Raw genomic sequence first — 15,392 nt, 5'->3', positions numbered from 1 at the left:
TTTTTTTTATGCCAGATTTTAACGTTTCTATAAATATAATTACCACCGCTATCACCCAGTCGGCGCCAGGTAGAGAAATTCTCAGCATTGATTATAGGTGCATTCTCGCTTCTCATTATATGCAAGGTGCAATGCCGCAACTCAGTGTGCTCCACTGGCGTAAGCGTACTCGCCAGCATCCACGAACGTGTGGAATTGATTACATTCAGAGGCTAGAAGTAGTGGTGAATAACATCGTGGAATCTTAACGGAGGTTATTGTTGATAGCAACGTCTTCCACTGACACCACTGATTGTATAGCTGATTCGGGAGCGGGTCATCCCAGTGATGCACGAGCGCCATATCTCCTGTAGTAGTATTTTCAAGCCTATGCTATAAGGTGCCAACAAACCAAGGGGGTCAAAGATTGAAATTAAGACCTGGATCGTCTCTCTCTTTGTCGGCACCAAACTAACTTGCAAGATGTCTCGCCTCATTTTGGAGAATCTGCAAATAAACTTGAAAATATTATTATTTGCATCCCAAAACAAACCTAATATTTTTTCCGTATGCGCCATGTCCTTGGGAGTTTGATTTTGGCCAGAATCTCCCTAAAGTTTCTTGAGAACAGCAGATGAGTTGGATACCAAGTTACGGATGAGGAAACCCGGTGCGGCGTGAATGTTTTTGACTTGTGCGGCAAGTTTTAACGCATCTTCTTTTATATGGACGCCATCGATAAAATCGTCACCTTAGTGGTACTTTTGTATTACTTCTACTGCTCCACTATGGTCTGAAATTCAAATTTTTTGGCATAAATTAGAAGGAGTGGTACTAGGCCATTGAAATTTCACATACAAGTTATATATGACTTAGTTAAGAAAAATTCCAAGAATGGATGAACTCGGTCATTCCCCAGGGGTACGCCGTTTGGACCTATAGTAAAAATTTTTGAATTTCAGCTCCAAAAATTGCGATATCTTAACGAAAATTGGTAAATATGTTTAATCTCGTAATACGCATCGACGATACCAAAAATAGTTGAAATCGGCCAGTCCCTAGGAGTACCTCCCTTGGACCTATAGTAAAAATTTGGTTTCATAAAATGAAAAATTTGCATATGATAGGCAAAAGTGGTCAAATAATTTTATTATCCAAATATTTATACACATGTTTTTACTGAAACAATTATTTTTATATATTAATAAAATTAACTGTACATCTGAAATGCGAGAGAAGTTGCAGAATTATTAAATTCACTTGAATATAATATAAAAAGTTATATGTACCAAGCAAATCATTCGAAATCACAGTCTTCCGTATCTAAAACTAAAGCGTTCTTCACAACGTCTGCTTCCGATATATCAGAATCAGAATTATCCGAATCGTATTCAGATCCCCCTGGCAAGTGGTTGAAAATTTGAAGCTCACTTGAAGGTGCAAGCAAATGTATTATTTCTTCTGGTAGCTTCTCTCTTTTCCGATATTTTTCTCTAGCGGATAGAGACAAGCTGGAAAAAGGGGGACTGAAGAATCCATTGCTCTATTGAAAACATCAGTCATATTATTTTTTCTTGTATTTTTTCTGAAGACACCGACACAGATATCTCCTTAGGCCGGCAAAGTAACTTACATTTAATTACTTCCTCATAGCTTGGATATACACTGCAATTCCTTTCTTTATTTAACAACCTCATGTTGATAAATTGTCTTTTGCTAAATCATTTTGAAGTAAAAATGCGAGAGCTTCTTCCGGAGTTAGTGGAACTGCTTCGGGTTTTTTGGAGGTAACAGCTTTTCTTATTTCGCTTTGTTCTGCTTGATGCGCAGTTTTCTTTAAAATAAATGCTAAATCACGTTTTGATTTTTTTGCCGCAACAATAGTTGCATGAATCAAAAAATCAACATCGCCATTGTTTTCACAAGAAAGATCACTTGCCACCTTCCTCTTAAGCCGATCTTTTGCATCTTGTGTAGCTAACCTTTGGTCGTCCTGCTTTACTTGAACAGGGTTTTTCAAAATCATTCTCAGAAATTTCAATAATAGTTGTTGCGAAAACCCATTGGGGGTATTTCTCTTTAAATCTATTAACCATACGATTACATTTTGATAATTTTTCGCTAACATATCGAGCCATAACCGCCGAAAAAATGTATCCCACAAACTCGAAATTTTACAGGGGAAGGTTTTTTTTAAATTAAATCAGTTTGAAGAAAGCCATTATTTTAAAATTTATAATGTAAATATTTTTTTGTGTAATACATTTAATTTTAATAATTTTAAATAGATATTTGCATCATAAGGGTTGTTTTTGTGGGATACATTTTTTTTTGCTTTCCTTCTGGCAACCTATTATTAAAAAAGTGTGTGGGTTACACAAAAATTTATTTTAAGGAAGTGACTTCCCGTTTGTTTTTATTTAATTTTTTTACTTAGTCCTTCAAATTAAATTACATTTGATTTAAAAAAATAAATGTATACATATCTTAGTATATTCGATAAAACAAAAATAAAGTAATGTACTTCATATATTTAAAGTTTTCTGTTAACAAACTAATGTTATTCATATTAAAATCTTGTAAACTTGAATAACGATAGATAAAAATATATAAAGAACGCTAAATACTATCTTCCTGGTCGGTTTCAGGTAGCAAATCTTTAACAGATCCATCCCATTTTAAATTCAAATACTCGTGTTGGAATTTTACGGGTAAAGTTTTTCCATTGAAATGTATGTAATGGAATGAAAATTTAGGCATAAATACTGCTGCGTTAACTTGTACATATGTGAGTAAAATGTACGCTCCATGCAACCGTTTACAATAACAACCACACGCGTAAAAAGAACGCTGCCTCGTGTATACTGTGTGTTGACGAAGAAGTAAAGGAGATTTTAACCAAACATAGTTACAAACCTTCTCCACATGTGTCTCTTCAATATGGCAAAGTTTGGTTAAAATCGGTTGAGTCATTCTCCGTAAAGTGCATCACAACGCGAAAAACGGCTGAATTTTTATATATATATAGATTTGACTAAATACTTACTTTTTTCCATCCATTAACATCTTTTTGGGGCGGCCCTTCTGCATTTAGCAGCGTCGTTAGCTCTTTCCACTTTTCCTCAACAGCAACTCTGTCGCCCTTCGAAAAATTCTTCGCCAAATCTGGATGAGATTCCATAAACTCGACTAAAATTAGCTCTTGCTTGGAGTTCTTGTGTTTTCCCCTAAATGTTTTTGAATAAGTTTTAAATATTTTAAATAAACACTTTTATTTACATAAATATATGCAGTTATTTTTAGTAAAAACTCACATTTTGATAGATTTATTTCAACAAACAGTTTATAAGAATGCCACAAACCTCTAACGTTTAAGTTGCCGAAAATTTATAATAACTGGAAAATTTTAACGATTTCGATTTCCAGAACAGGGTGACAAAACGATTTGCTGATGTTCGAAAAAAAAAAACGAAAACGGAACGATTTACAGGACATGTCAAACGATTTCAAAACGGAAAATGCGAAACGATTTGCAGAACATGCCTGATAATTTAGCATTGTTGGTAGTGTAGTGTAGTTTCTTGCTCCGATATATAGGGTAGGCCATGTAAAATTTGCTTTTTGAATCGGCTTTAAAAAAAACGAATCAATATTTTTTCAAACTTTTTTTTTTATTTTGAAGATTGAACATTGTCATTTATGAATGAATGAATAATATCGTTCAAATGACTGCCACGACTGACTTTACAGTACGCCATTCGATCAACCCAATTTTTAAGCACATTTTTTATTTTTGGGCTCCAATTTCATGAATGGCAACTTCGATTTCGTGTTTTAAAGCATCAATCATCGCTGGATGGTTCGCATAGCATTTGTCCTTAACGGCTCTCCACAAAAAACAGTCCAACGGGCTTAAATCACAGCTCCGAGCCGGTCAATTGATATCGGAATTTCGGTTGATTACCGCACCAAACAGTGACTCGTTGTGGATGCATTTTCTTCTCTACAGTAACGTGTGGATTTTCTGAGCCCCAAATCCGACAATTTTGCTTATTGACGTAGCAACCGATGTGAAAATCAGAAAAGAAGAAGAAGACTCACCACTTTGGAAATAGGTTTTCAATATTTCCCAATTTTATTCAAGCGTATAGCGTCCCATTTCGTAAATGTCAAACCTTTAAGTTAATTTTGAACACATTTCACATGTCATTTGTGTTACCATTCTCAAAAAAATAGGTGGTTCAATAAGCAAACGCTATATGGCCCACCCTGTATTTAATGGTGTCTTTTAAATATTAATTTCCAAGAAAAATGACTGAGCTTACCCCTTTCCACTTTATTAGACTAGTGTCTATTTCATTTAGAATTTTTGCTGTCATGTCGTTGTCCAGGTTGTTTGTGATTTCAGCGCTGTTTGTATTTTTGTTGGGATTTTGTTCATCATTATTGTTTAGGTCTATTGAATCGTTGGTTTCGTTATTATTATTATTATTATTAGAATATTTGCTGTTTTATTGGCTACTTGTTTTTAAGTTTTCAATGTTAACATTAGTTAAAAGTTTATTTGTCATTATAGCTCGTTTTTGGTCTGATATTCCTTTTATGTTCGTATTGTGGATATACAGAGAGTCAAAAAAATCTGTTGCACAGTCGAAAACTTTAAGTTCTCAGTGTTATAACTTTCCATCTAGTGAAAGTATAAGAAAAAATAGAAAACGGTATTTATTTATTACGTATCTGAGCAAAAAAAAATTAATATCGACATAGGCTTACAAGCTCAAACTCGAAAGGTAAAATAAGGCACAAATTCACCCCAAAAAAGTATTGGCACGTTTTTTATGTTAGCTTATGGGCCGTGGTTCTGAAATTTCCCTAGAACTACGTCGATTAATGATAAAACTGTATTTAGAAAAAAATCCTATCGCGAAATTGGCAAACTTGTCGATAAATCATGGTCCAGCGTTCGAAACATCGTTATGCATTGTTGGAATGCTGTCAAAATAACTCCGGAGAGCAGATCTGGCCGCCCAAAAAAATTAACCGAACGACAGGAGCGAATTGTGGTGTCCACGGTGGCACAAAATCCAAAAACTTCGGCTGTCAAATTGTGCGAGACTTATTTGATATTATGGCTTATTATAAAATTTATTTGAAATCAATTTCAGCTCCCAAACTGTTCGGAATACCCTATAAAAGGCTGGGTATCATGGCCGGGTTCCTCGAAGCAAACCCTTTATTTCGAAGGTAAATAAAAAGAAGAGGCTAGAATTTACTAAACAGCATTTAAATAAGCCCGACGCTTTTTGGAACACCACCATATTTAGTCAAGAATCAAAATTCAATTTACTTGGGTCATATGCAGCATAAAAGATTTGGCGAAAGCCAAATAAAGAGCTTCAAGAGAACAACCTGCTCAATACAGCTAAACACGGTGGAGAAAATGTAATGGTTTGGGGGTGTTTCGCGGCATATAGTATCGGAAAGCTCGATGAGACAATGGATAAGCATGTGTATCGCAACATTCTTAAAGAAAATTTAAGTTCAAGCGTCGAAAAACTGGGCCTTAATGGGACAACCTGGCATTTTCAACAAGATAATGACCCAAAACATTCGTCTTATCTTGTACAGGAGTGGTTGATATACCATTGCAAACAGCTTTAAACATCCCCAATCGACGGACTTAAATTCTATGGCATCTTCTGGAACGGAAGATACAATCTCACCACATAACGTCAAAGGATTCTCTAAAAGAGGGAATAATTGCTGAATGGAGTAAAATAACACCTTCCGAAACTTCAAACCTGGTAAGAGACGTTTGCAGACCGGGATTCAGTCTAAAGGAGGGCACACAAAGTATTAGCGCGTTACAGCTGCAATGGAGCAAGCTTATTACACTACCTGTGCCAATACTTTTTTGATGTGAATTATTTATTTTTTACCTTTCAATGTTGGGCTTGTAAGCCTAAGTCCAAATAATTTTTTTTTTGTTCAGATACGTAATAAATAAATACATTTAGAAAATACCGTTTTCTATTTTTTTATACTTTCGGGAAAAATTTAGTATATAGTAATGTATATCGCTTTGAAAAAAAAGGTTAAAGGGGGGGATATAGGGGTGTATCCCCATCTTAAAACTCCCTCCGGCACCCTCAGGAGCCTTATAGTTTTTAAATAATTTAGTGTTAAAGTTCTATAATTTTGCGAAAAGTTGGTGTTGCCATACACCTGAAATAAAAAGAAGTTCGTATGCAGAGATGTTCAGTGGAGGGTTGATTGTAAAACTGCAGTATTTTTTGCTGTAATTTAAAATTAAGAAATATTTTTGAAAATAAAAACATACAACTCATCGAAACTTAAAAACAATGATATTAAGCGTATGACAAAAAATAACAAAGTAATTAAAAGGCAAAAATTACGGTTTATAAGTGTTTAAGCAAAAGACAAAGACTTGATTACTCCGAAGCTCTACAAGTACTAAATTTATTGAGCGTCTCATTTTTCAATAACTGTTTAAAGCTAACTGTGCATAGATGAATTCGAAGAAATAATACCAATAATGCTATAAATTGAGGTGGTGCCAGACTGGACGAATTGATGAACATCTTAAGGTGGTGCCAGACTGGACGAATTCTGAACATCCTGCGCGGTTGAGGCGCTGGCCTCAAAATGCTCTGCATCCAGAAGCCGGCACAATTTCTGTACCGCACACGTCATCATACCGTTCGCCGTCTGAAGCGTGACATTACGTATTAAACCATTGCTGCCCGGATGAACCGCAGTTACGCGCCCTAAGCGCCAATATGTTGGTGGTAAGGTCTCATGTCTTACGATGACTATGTCTCCGATCTTCACGTCCCTTGATTTCGTCTGCCACTTGTTTCGAGTTTGAAGGGTAGATAAATATTCCTCGCTCCACCGTTGCCAAAATTGTTGATGTACCTGACGCAGCCAGAGCCAGTGCTTAATACGGTTGGACGGAATTGTTCTGATGTCAGCTTCAGGGACTGCAACCAGTGGAGCGCCAACCAGAAAGTCGGCAGGGGTCAAAGCTAACTTATCATTGGGATCATCGTATATAGGTGTTAGCGGACGAGAATTTAGGCATGCTTCAATACGTGTCGCCAAAGTCTGAAGTTGGCTATACCATAATGACTGCGCTCCAACGAGGCGCACCAAATGATATTTGGCAGATTTTACCGCAGCCTCCCAGAGACCACCTTGATGAGGAGCGCTGGGAGCGATAAAGTGCCAATGAGTACCGAGATTCGCCAAACTTTGTTGGTTGTTGTCGTTCTGCCAAGCAGCCAAGTCTTCTTTAAGCAAACGGTTAGCACCTGTGAACGTAGTACCGTTGTCACTATAGAGATCTCGACATGGACCTCGTCTACTTGTAAATCGCGTAAATGCATCTAAGAATGCAGGTGATGAAAGATCATCGACAACTTCAATATGCACGGCCTTGGTCGCCATGCAAACGAAAACGGCTAGATATGTTTTGATCGTTGTACGCGATCTTTTTGTGCCGATGCGCACTGTAAAAGGCCCGCAATAGTCGACGCCTGAAGATATCAATGGCCGTGCTGCAGTAATGCGATGCCTGGGTAAGGATGCCATCTGCTGAGATAACGTTACGCCTCGTCGTCGGCAAATAACACAAGTCTGCACGAAGCTTCGGACTGTTTGCCTTCCGTTCAATATCCAGTACCGTGCGCGAAGAGCTTGAAGAGTGATTTGCGCCCCACCATGAAGCGTGGTTTCATGTGCGTGTTGGATGAGTAAGTGTACCAAACTCCCATGCTTCGGTAAAATTATCGGAAAACGTCGATCTTCTGGAAGGTCAGCGTGACCAATACGACCTCTGACTCGCAATATGTCGTTACAATCTATGTAAGGGTTCAATGACCTTAGTTTGCTGGAGCTGGAAATTTCCGATCCCTTCCGAATCAGAGACATATCAGTCGCAAAGGTATATTGCTCGTTTCGGATTAGCACGTTAAGAGCATCGTCCATTTCTGTAGGATTAACGATCAGTCTTCGCAAATGTCGGCGAACTGGTAGCCACCGAAGTACGATTGCCACGGTACGAAGAAGCTTTTGCAATGAACTATAGCGTTCGTTTAATGGAATTATTTGGCCGTCTAGACGTCGAGTTGTAAGAATGCTCGCGTGGGCCGTCGTTGCTACAAATGATGACACTCTCTGTTCACCACGTACAATGTCAAGCTCGTCATCTTTTAATTCGATCCCAAAGGAAATTGGTAGCTGTTTGTCCATAAGCCATTTTGGCCCTTGCCACCACAACTGATGTTCAACCAGCTCTGATGCTCGGATACCTCTACTGGCACAGTCTGCCGGATTTTGTGCAGACCGTACATAATGCCAACGATCTGGTGATGTCAGCTCTTGAATGTGACGAACACGATTGGAAATGTACGGCTTGAGAGTAGTTGGAGGTTTACGTAACCAACATAACACGATTCGCGAGTCGGACCATAAATGATAAGAAGCGTCCGTTAGACGTAAAGCAGTCCGCACACTGTCAAGTGTGGATGCGAGTAAATGTGCCGCACAAAGTTCTAGGCGAGGAATCGTTGCACCCTTGAGTGGCGCCACTTTGGTGCGAGCTGTTAGCAATGATACAGTTGACCGACCTTCACCGTCTGTTGTCCTAGTATAGAGGACAGCCGCATAGGCAAGTGGACTTGCATCACAAAACCCAAGTAGCATAGTAGTCTTACCCTCAGCCAAACCTAACCATCGTGGTACACGGATACGGTTTATCACGTCAAGTTCTCTGTAAAATAAGACCCACGTATTTTGAAGTGCATCTGGGAGTGGTGCATCCCATTCTAAGCCAGCAGACCACAACTTCTGAATAAATATCTTCCCGGCAATCACAATTGGATCAAGCATGCCAGTAGGATCAAATAGTTTGGCGACCTCTCTTAAAACCCGACGTTTTGTGAGACATCCGATGTTCTGGTTTAGATTCGCTTTGAAAAAGATCTCATCTGTTGTTGGGTCCCAACTTAAACCAAGCACAGTTGCCGTCGATGGTTCACTTGCTAACTCTACGATTGAGGAATTGTTACTAATTAAACGCTTTACAACCTCACCACTATTAGAATTCCATTTTCGTAAACGGAACTGTCCGGCCGACAAAATCGCACTCACATTGACAGCGAGTTCGAAGGCTTTATCCTCAGTGTCACAACTGATGAGAAAATCATCTACATAAAATGATGACAGAATCGCATCGCGCGCAACAATCGACTGATGGCCATCTGCGACTACGTTGTAGTTATCATAACTGCATTGATTGAGTGCACGAACTGCGTTGTACGGGCTACAAGCCATCCCATACGTCACTGTAGTTAAACGGTATACTGCTAGGTCAGTGTCTGGTGATTCTCTCCAAATAATGCGTTGGAAATCCCTATGTTCGGGAGTTATCAGAATTTGACGGAACATTTTCTCGATGTCTGCTGTTAATGCTACGCGAAAACACCGAAAACGAAAGATGATATTCACAAGTGGTTCTTGAATCGTGGCTCCCACCAACTGGACGTCGTTCAGTGAGAGGCCGCTCGTGGTCCGCGCTGAAGCATTGAACACAACGCGGAACTTTTCCAGAACCGCGTGGTGAGGGATGTAGCAGTTGACCCCCCCATCTCCAATGTGACTAACGGGTTCCATATGGCCGAGGTCCGCGTATTCGCGCATGAAGGCAATGTATTTTTTCTTGAGCTCACAATTCACTGCTAGTCGTCGTTCAAGAAGGTGAAATTGTCGTAAAGCATGGGCATATGAGTTGCCCAAAGCCGGTGCGTCAGGATGAAATGGTATATGAACCATGTAGCGCCCTTCCCTTGTGCGGGAGTGTGTGGTCAAAAAGATTTTCTCACATTCATCTTCGTCGTTACAATCTTGTGAAGGCACTTCCTCTAACTTCCAAAAGCTTCTTACGAGCTCCTCCAAGCGTGCGTCCTCTTCGCCTTGCTGGGTGCTGAAGGAAAGAGTTGGCGGCGTTGCTGGCTCTTGGACGTAAATTCAACCCCATTGCTCCATGTGACAACTGTTGTGCTGATGCTATGAGCTCGCTGACCCAAAAACGTAAGCAGCTCATCGAGGCTCGGAATTTCGGTGGGTGAACAGCTCATGTTCCACTCGCGCTGTGTAGTTATCGGAAGTTTCGAAACTATTATTGGTACGACCACAGCATCCCATTCGGCCACTGGTAGACCCATGACATGTAAAGCTCGTAGTGATTCATGTACCGTGTCGACGATGAACAGTAACGCAGTTGGTGTGTCCTCAGTTGTCGGCTTGATATTGAGTAAGCGTGACACATGAGTCTCAGCCAGTTGCCTTCTATTGTCAAAACGTTCTTTAAGCGCCTTCCATAAATCAGCGTATCCCCCAGAATATACACTCCCGACGAGCGGTACAGCACTTGCGCTTACTGCCTGCCGCAACTTGCCTAACTTGTAGGCCTCAGGATAGTCTGTATTGTGGACAAGCAATTCAAAAACGTCCTTAAACGCCAGCCAATTCTGCATAGTTCCATCGAACGTTGGAATTGCAAGCGGTTCTAACTTAACCTCACATTCTCGCACAGGCATCACAGCAGACTGACTCGGTTTTGCACCCATGATTGCACGGTTCAAGTGGGTACATGCATTGTTGTAAATACCTTCAAACTCTTCCCATAACTTCTCGTGCGCCTCCAACTCGGCGTTTGCTGCATTGCCCACCAACAGGTCATGGTTGGTCACGAATCGTGCATAATGTGCTGACAATGATTTCAACTCTTGCTGAAGATGAAATTCATCAAATGCACCCTGCTGGAATCCACTCACCCGATCGTGTATGCGTTTAATGGCCTTTATTGCCGAAGCGCGCAAATTTAATTCTGCCATTAGCTCGCAGAATTAAAATCACACAGCTGTGGGATGCACTTTAACTGCTATTTATGCACTTGATTGCTTGTGTATAAAATTCGAATCACTCCTTACGTGGCTGTATTGCACGTAAAACTATCAATGAATGTACTTTGATTTCACGCACCGAACGCATTTATTTGAATAAGCTTTGATATTCCAAACGATTGGTACAACTTTGTATAATTTCACTCAATTTAATTATTTGTCCTCACAGGAGGCACCAAAATGTTTAAGCAAAAGACAAAGACTTGATTACTCCGAAGCTGTACAAGTACTAAATTTATTGAGCGTCTCATTTTTCAATAACTGTTAAAGCTAACTGTGCATTGATGAATTCGAAGAAATAATACCAATAATGCTATAAATTGAGGTGGTGCCAGACTGGACGAATTGATGAACATCTTAAGGTGGTGCCAGACTGGACGAATTCTGAACAATAAGTGTATTGTATTCTGCAAAACAAATCGGGTGGTCGTAGTTGTCTTTATTAAAAACTCGTTTCCTCTCAAAAAAATAACCTCATCAGTCCAACTCCGGCTACGCACAACACAGTATTTTTGCGTAGAACTCCTTTCCGAATGCATTTGCATTTAATTTTAATGAAAATAATTCGAATATAAGTATAAAAATAAGTTAAAACCCGCGTGTGAGAGCATATTTAGTGAAGTGTAAAAAAATATATAGTGTTATGTTCCACATTATAGTGAAGTTCCCGAGGGCACTTTGAAGGCAAATAATTACGAAATTATTATTTCCCGAATAATTTGGAGTTATAAAGATTGTTCCTTAACACCTCCCTAACATCTAAACCAATTTTCATTAATAAACACATTATAGTTTGCCAAAAATTGCCCAATATACTTTCATTAGAATAAAAGTTATAGCACTGAAAGCTTAGATTTTTCGAGAGTGCCAATACTCTTTTGACTCACTGTGATTGTATAAACAGTTTTGCCGTTGTAGCAATTTAGAAAATCAAATACAACATTTTTTAGCTTTAGCTTATTTCAAGTATATTCACTTATATGCATACGTACTACTCGTCGCTTTAAAAATGCTTTGTATGTTTTCCGCTTACTTTAATCGCAAAAAAGCACCAACGGTAACTATTTATGTAAATACATATACATGTAAATATGTAAGTAAATAATGTATGACTACAGGGTGAGCGATATAAATGAAAACATACAGCGGTAACACAATTTTAACGAAGGACAGATAGAATTAATCACGGATTTAACCGAAGGGACCAATCTTTCCCAGGCTCCAAGACTACGCCCCACCTTTTTTCTCGACGCCTTACAGTTGTTTCATAAATCGGTCCAAACAAATCTATGCCAACGTAGGTAAGAGGTCGCTCAAAGCTTTCCAAATGTGCTGCTGGCAGTAGTGCCATTTGCTGAGTATTTGGCTTAGCGCTTTCGTTCTTGCAGCGTTGACATGATCGCCGTACGTTCTGATAAGGCACATGCAGCCGCGAAATAAATAGGTATAATATTGTTCACAAATTGAGTTTAGGACCGCTTCATGAAATTTGTGGTAATTTCGTTCGTGATAATGTCGAACTATTAGAAAGGTGATTGGATGGTTTCTCGGTAAAATTATGGAAGCGGCAAAACTCAAGCTTTTGGCTCTTCCCCGTATTTTCGTCACTTATGTAAACATTTAAAGGTATTAGTTTGCTGTCACTTTCAATTCTCTTACCGGATCTGAGAGTAAGAATTTCTGGATGGTTTTCACACAGCTGTGCTTCTTTAATTAGGATGTCATTAGCCTTGAGAATAATTGCGTTTTAAATGTGAAATACATTAGACTATTTTTGTATGCCAGATTTTAACGTTTCTATAAATATAATTACCACCGCTATCACCCGATATAGTCGGCGCCAGGTAGAGAAATTCTCAGCATTGATTATAGGTGCATTCTCGCTTCTCATTATATGCAAGGTGCAATGCCGCAACTCAGTGTGCTCCACTGGCGAAAGCGTACTCGCCAGCATCCACGAACGTGTGGAGTTGATTACATTCAGAGGCTCGAAGTAGTGGTGAATAACATCGTGGAATCTTAACGGAGGTTATTGTTGATAGCAACGTCTTCCACTGACACCACTGATTGTATAGCTGATTCGGGAGCGGGTCATTCCAGTGATGCACGAGCGCCATATCTCCTGTAGTAGTATTTTCAAGCCTATGCTATAAGGTGCCAACAAACCAAGGGGGTCAAAGATTGAAATTAAGACCTGGATCGTCTCTCTCTTTGTCGGCACCAAACTAACTTGCAAGATGTCTCGCCTCATTTTGGAGAATCTGCAAATAAACTTGAAAATATTATTATTTGCATCCCAAAACAAACCTAATATTTTTTCCGTATGCGCCATGTCCTTGGGAGTTTGATTTTGGCCAGAATCTCCCTAAAGTTTCTTGAGAACAGCAGATGAGTTGGATACCAAGTTACGGATGAGGAAACCCGGTGCGGCGTGAATGTTTTTGACTTGTGCGGCAAGTTTTAACGCATCTTCTTTTATATGGACGCCATCGATAAAATCGTCACCTTAGTGGTACTTTTGTATTACTTCTACTGCTCCACTATGGTCTGAAATTCAAATTTTTTGGCATAAATTAGAAGGAGTGGTACTAGGCCATTGAAATTTCACATACAAGCTATGTATGACTTAGTTAAGAAAAATTCCAAGAATGGATGAACTCGGTCATTCCCCAGGGGTACGCCGTTTGGACCTATAGTAAAAATTTTTGAATTTCAGCTCCAAAAATTGCGATATCTTAACGAAAATTGGTAAATATGTTTAATCTCGTAATACGCATCGACGATACCAAAAATAGTTGAAATCGACCAGTCCCTAGGAGTACCTCCCTTGGACCTATAGTAAAAATTTGGTTTCATAAAATGAAAAATTTGCATATGATAGGCAAAAGTGGTCAAATAATTTTATTATCCAAATATTTATACATATGTTTTTACTGAAACAATTATTTTTATAATAAAATTAACTGTACATCTAAAACTAAAGCGTTCTTCACAACGTCTGCTTCCGATATATCAGAATCAGAATTATCCGAATCGTATTCAGATCCCCCTGGCAAGTGGTTGAAAATTTGAAGCTCACTTGAAGGGGCAACCAAATGTATTATTTCTTCTGGTAGCTTCTCTCTTTTCCGATATTTTTCTCTAGCGGATAGAGAAAAGCTGGAAAAAGGGGGACTGAAGAATACATTGCTCTATTGAAAACATCAGTCATATTATTTTTTCTTGTATTTTTTCTGAAGACACCGACACAGATATCTCCTTAGGCCGGCAAAGTAGCTTGCATTTAATTACTTCCTCATAGCTTGGATATACACTGCAATTCCTTTCTTTATTTAACAACCTCATGTTGATATATTGTCTTTTGCTTAAATCATTTTGAAGTAAAAATGCGAGAGCTTCTTCCGGAGTTAGTGGAACTGCTTCGGGTTTTTTGGAGGTCACAGCTTTTCTTATTTCGCTTTGTTCTGCTTGATGCGCAGTTTTCTTTAAAATAAATGCTAAATCACGTTGTTTTGATTTTTTTGCCGCAACAATAGTTGCATGAATCAAAAAATCAACATCGTCATTGTTTTCACAAGAAAGATCACTTGCCAGCTTCCTCTTAAGCCGATCTTTTGCATCTGTGTAACTAACCTTTGGTCGTCCTGCTTTACTTGAACAGGGTTTTTCAAAATCATTCTCAGAAATTTCAATAATAGTTGTTGCGAAAACCCATTGGGGGTATTTCTCTTTAAATCTATTAACCATACGATTACATTTTGATAATTTTTCGCTAACATATCGAGTCATAACCGCCGAAAAAATGTATCCCACAAACTCGAAATTTTACAGGGAAAGGTTTTTTTTAAATTAAATCAGTTTGAAGAAAGCCATTATTTTAAAATTTATAATGTAAATATTTTTTTGTGTAATACATTTAATTTTAATAATTTTAAATAGATATTTGCATCATAAGGGTTGTTTTTGTGGGATACATTTTTTTTGCTTTCCTTCTGGCAACCTATCATTAAAAAAGTGTGTGGGTTACACAAAAGTTTATTTTAAGGAAGTGACTTCCCGTTTGTTTTTATTTAATTTTTTTACTTAGTCCTTCAAATTAAATTACATTTGATTTAAACAAATAAATGTATACATATCTTAGTATATTCGATAAAACAAAAATAAAGTAATGTACTTCATATATTTAAAGTTTTCTGTTAACAAACTAATGTTATTCATATTAAAATCTTGTAAACTTGAATAACGATAGATAAAAATATATAAAGAACGCTAAATACTATCTTCCTGGTCGGTTTCAGGTAGCAAATCTTTAACAGATCCATCCCATTTTAAATTCAAATACTCGTGTTGGAATTTTACGGGTAAAGTTTTTCCATTGAAATGTATGTAATGGAATGAAAATTTAGGCATAAATACTGCTGCGTT

General features: G+C 38.4%; 2 protein-coding genes across 2 annotated transcripts; both read right to left on the bottom strand.

Moving 5' to 3' along the window:
• Positions 1 to 6,582: 6,582 nt before the first annotated feature.
• LOC129249865 (uncharacterized) lies at positions 6,583 to 9,834 on the bottom strand. The gene has a single exon (XM_054889533.1). The coding sequence runs from the start codon at positions 9,832 to 9,834 to the stop codon at positions 6,583 to 6,585; it is 3,252 nt and encodes a 1,083-aa protein (XP_054745508.1).
• A 2,595-nt stretch (positions 9,835 to 12,429) lies between these two features.
• On the bottom strand, positions 12,430 to 13,498 carry LOC129250055 (uncharacterized). The gene is made up of 2 exons (XM_054889698.1): positions 12,781 to 13,498; positions 12,430 to 12,696 (listed from the first exon to the last, which is right to left on the bottom strand). The coding sequence occupies exons 1-2, from the start codon at positions 12,919 to 12,921 to the stop codon at positions 12,448 to 12,450; spliced, it is 390 nt and encodes a 129-aa protein (XP_054745673.1). The 5' UTR covers positions 12,922 to 13,498; the 3' UTR covers positions 12,430 to 12,447.
• Positions 13,499 to 15,392: the final 1,894 nt, after the last annotated feature.

Source organism: Anastrepha obliqua, chromosome 6 (genome assembly GCF_027943255.1).
Source record: "Anastrepha obliqua isolate idAnaObli1 chromosome 6, idAnaObli1_1.0, whole genome shotgun sequence".
In the NCBI taxonomy this organism is placed as follows: Eukaryota; Metazoa; Arthropoda; class Insecta; order Diptera; family Tephritidae; genus Anastrepha; species Anastrepha obliqua.
The sequence above is the reverse complement of the archived record's forward strand: the minus strand, read 5'-3'. Positions and strand labels throughout refer to the sequence as shown.

What these genes read in the sequence shown, in the direction of transcription:
- LOC129249865 (XM_054889533.1), bottom strand. Translation starts at nt 9,834, where the DNA reads ATGGTTCATATACCATTTCATCCTGACGCACCGGCTTTGGGCAACTCA.
- LOC129250055 (XM_054889698.1), bottom strand. Translation starts at nt 12,921, where the DNA reads ATGCTGGCGAGTACGCTTTCGCCAGTGGAGCACACTGAGTTGCGGCAT. An exon ending in TATATCGGGTGATAGCGGTG is followed by an intron (nt 12,697 to 12,780) that starts GTAATTATATTT and finishes ATTATTCTCAAG; the next exon opens with GCTAATGACATCCTAATTAA.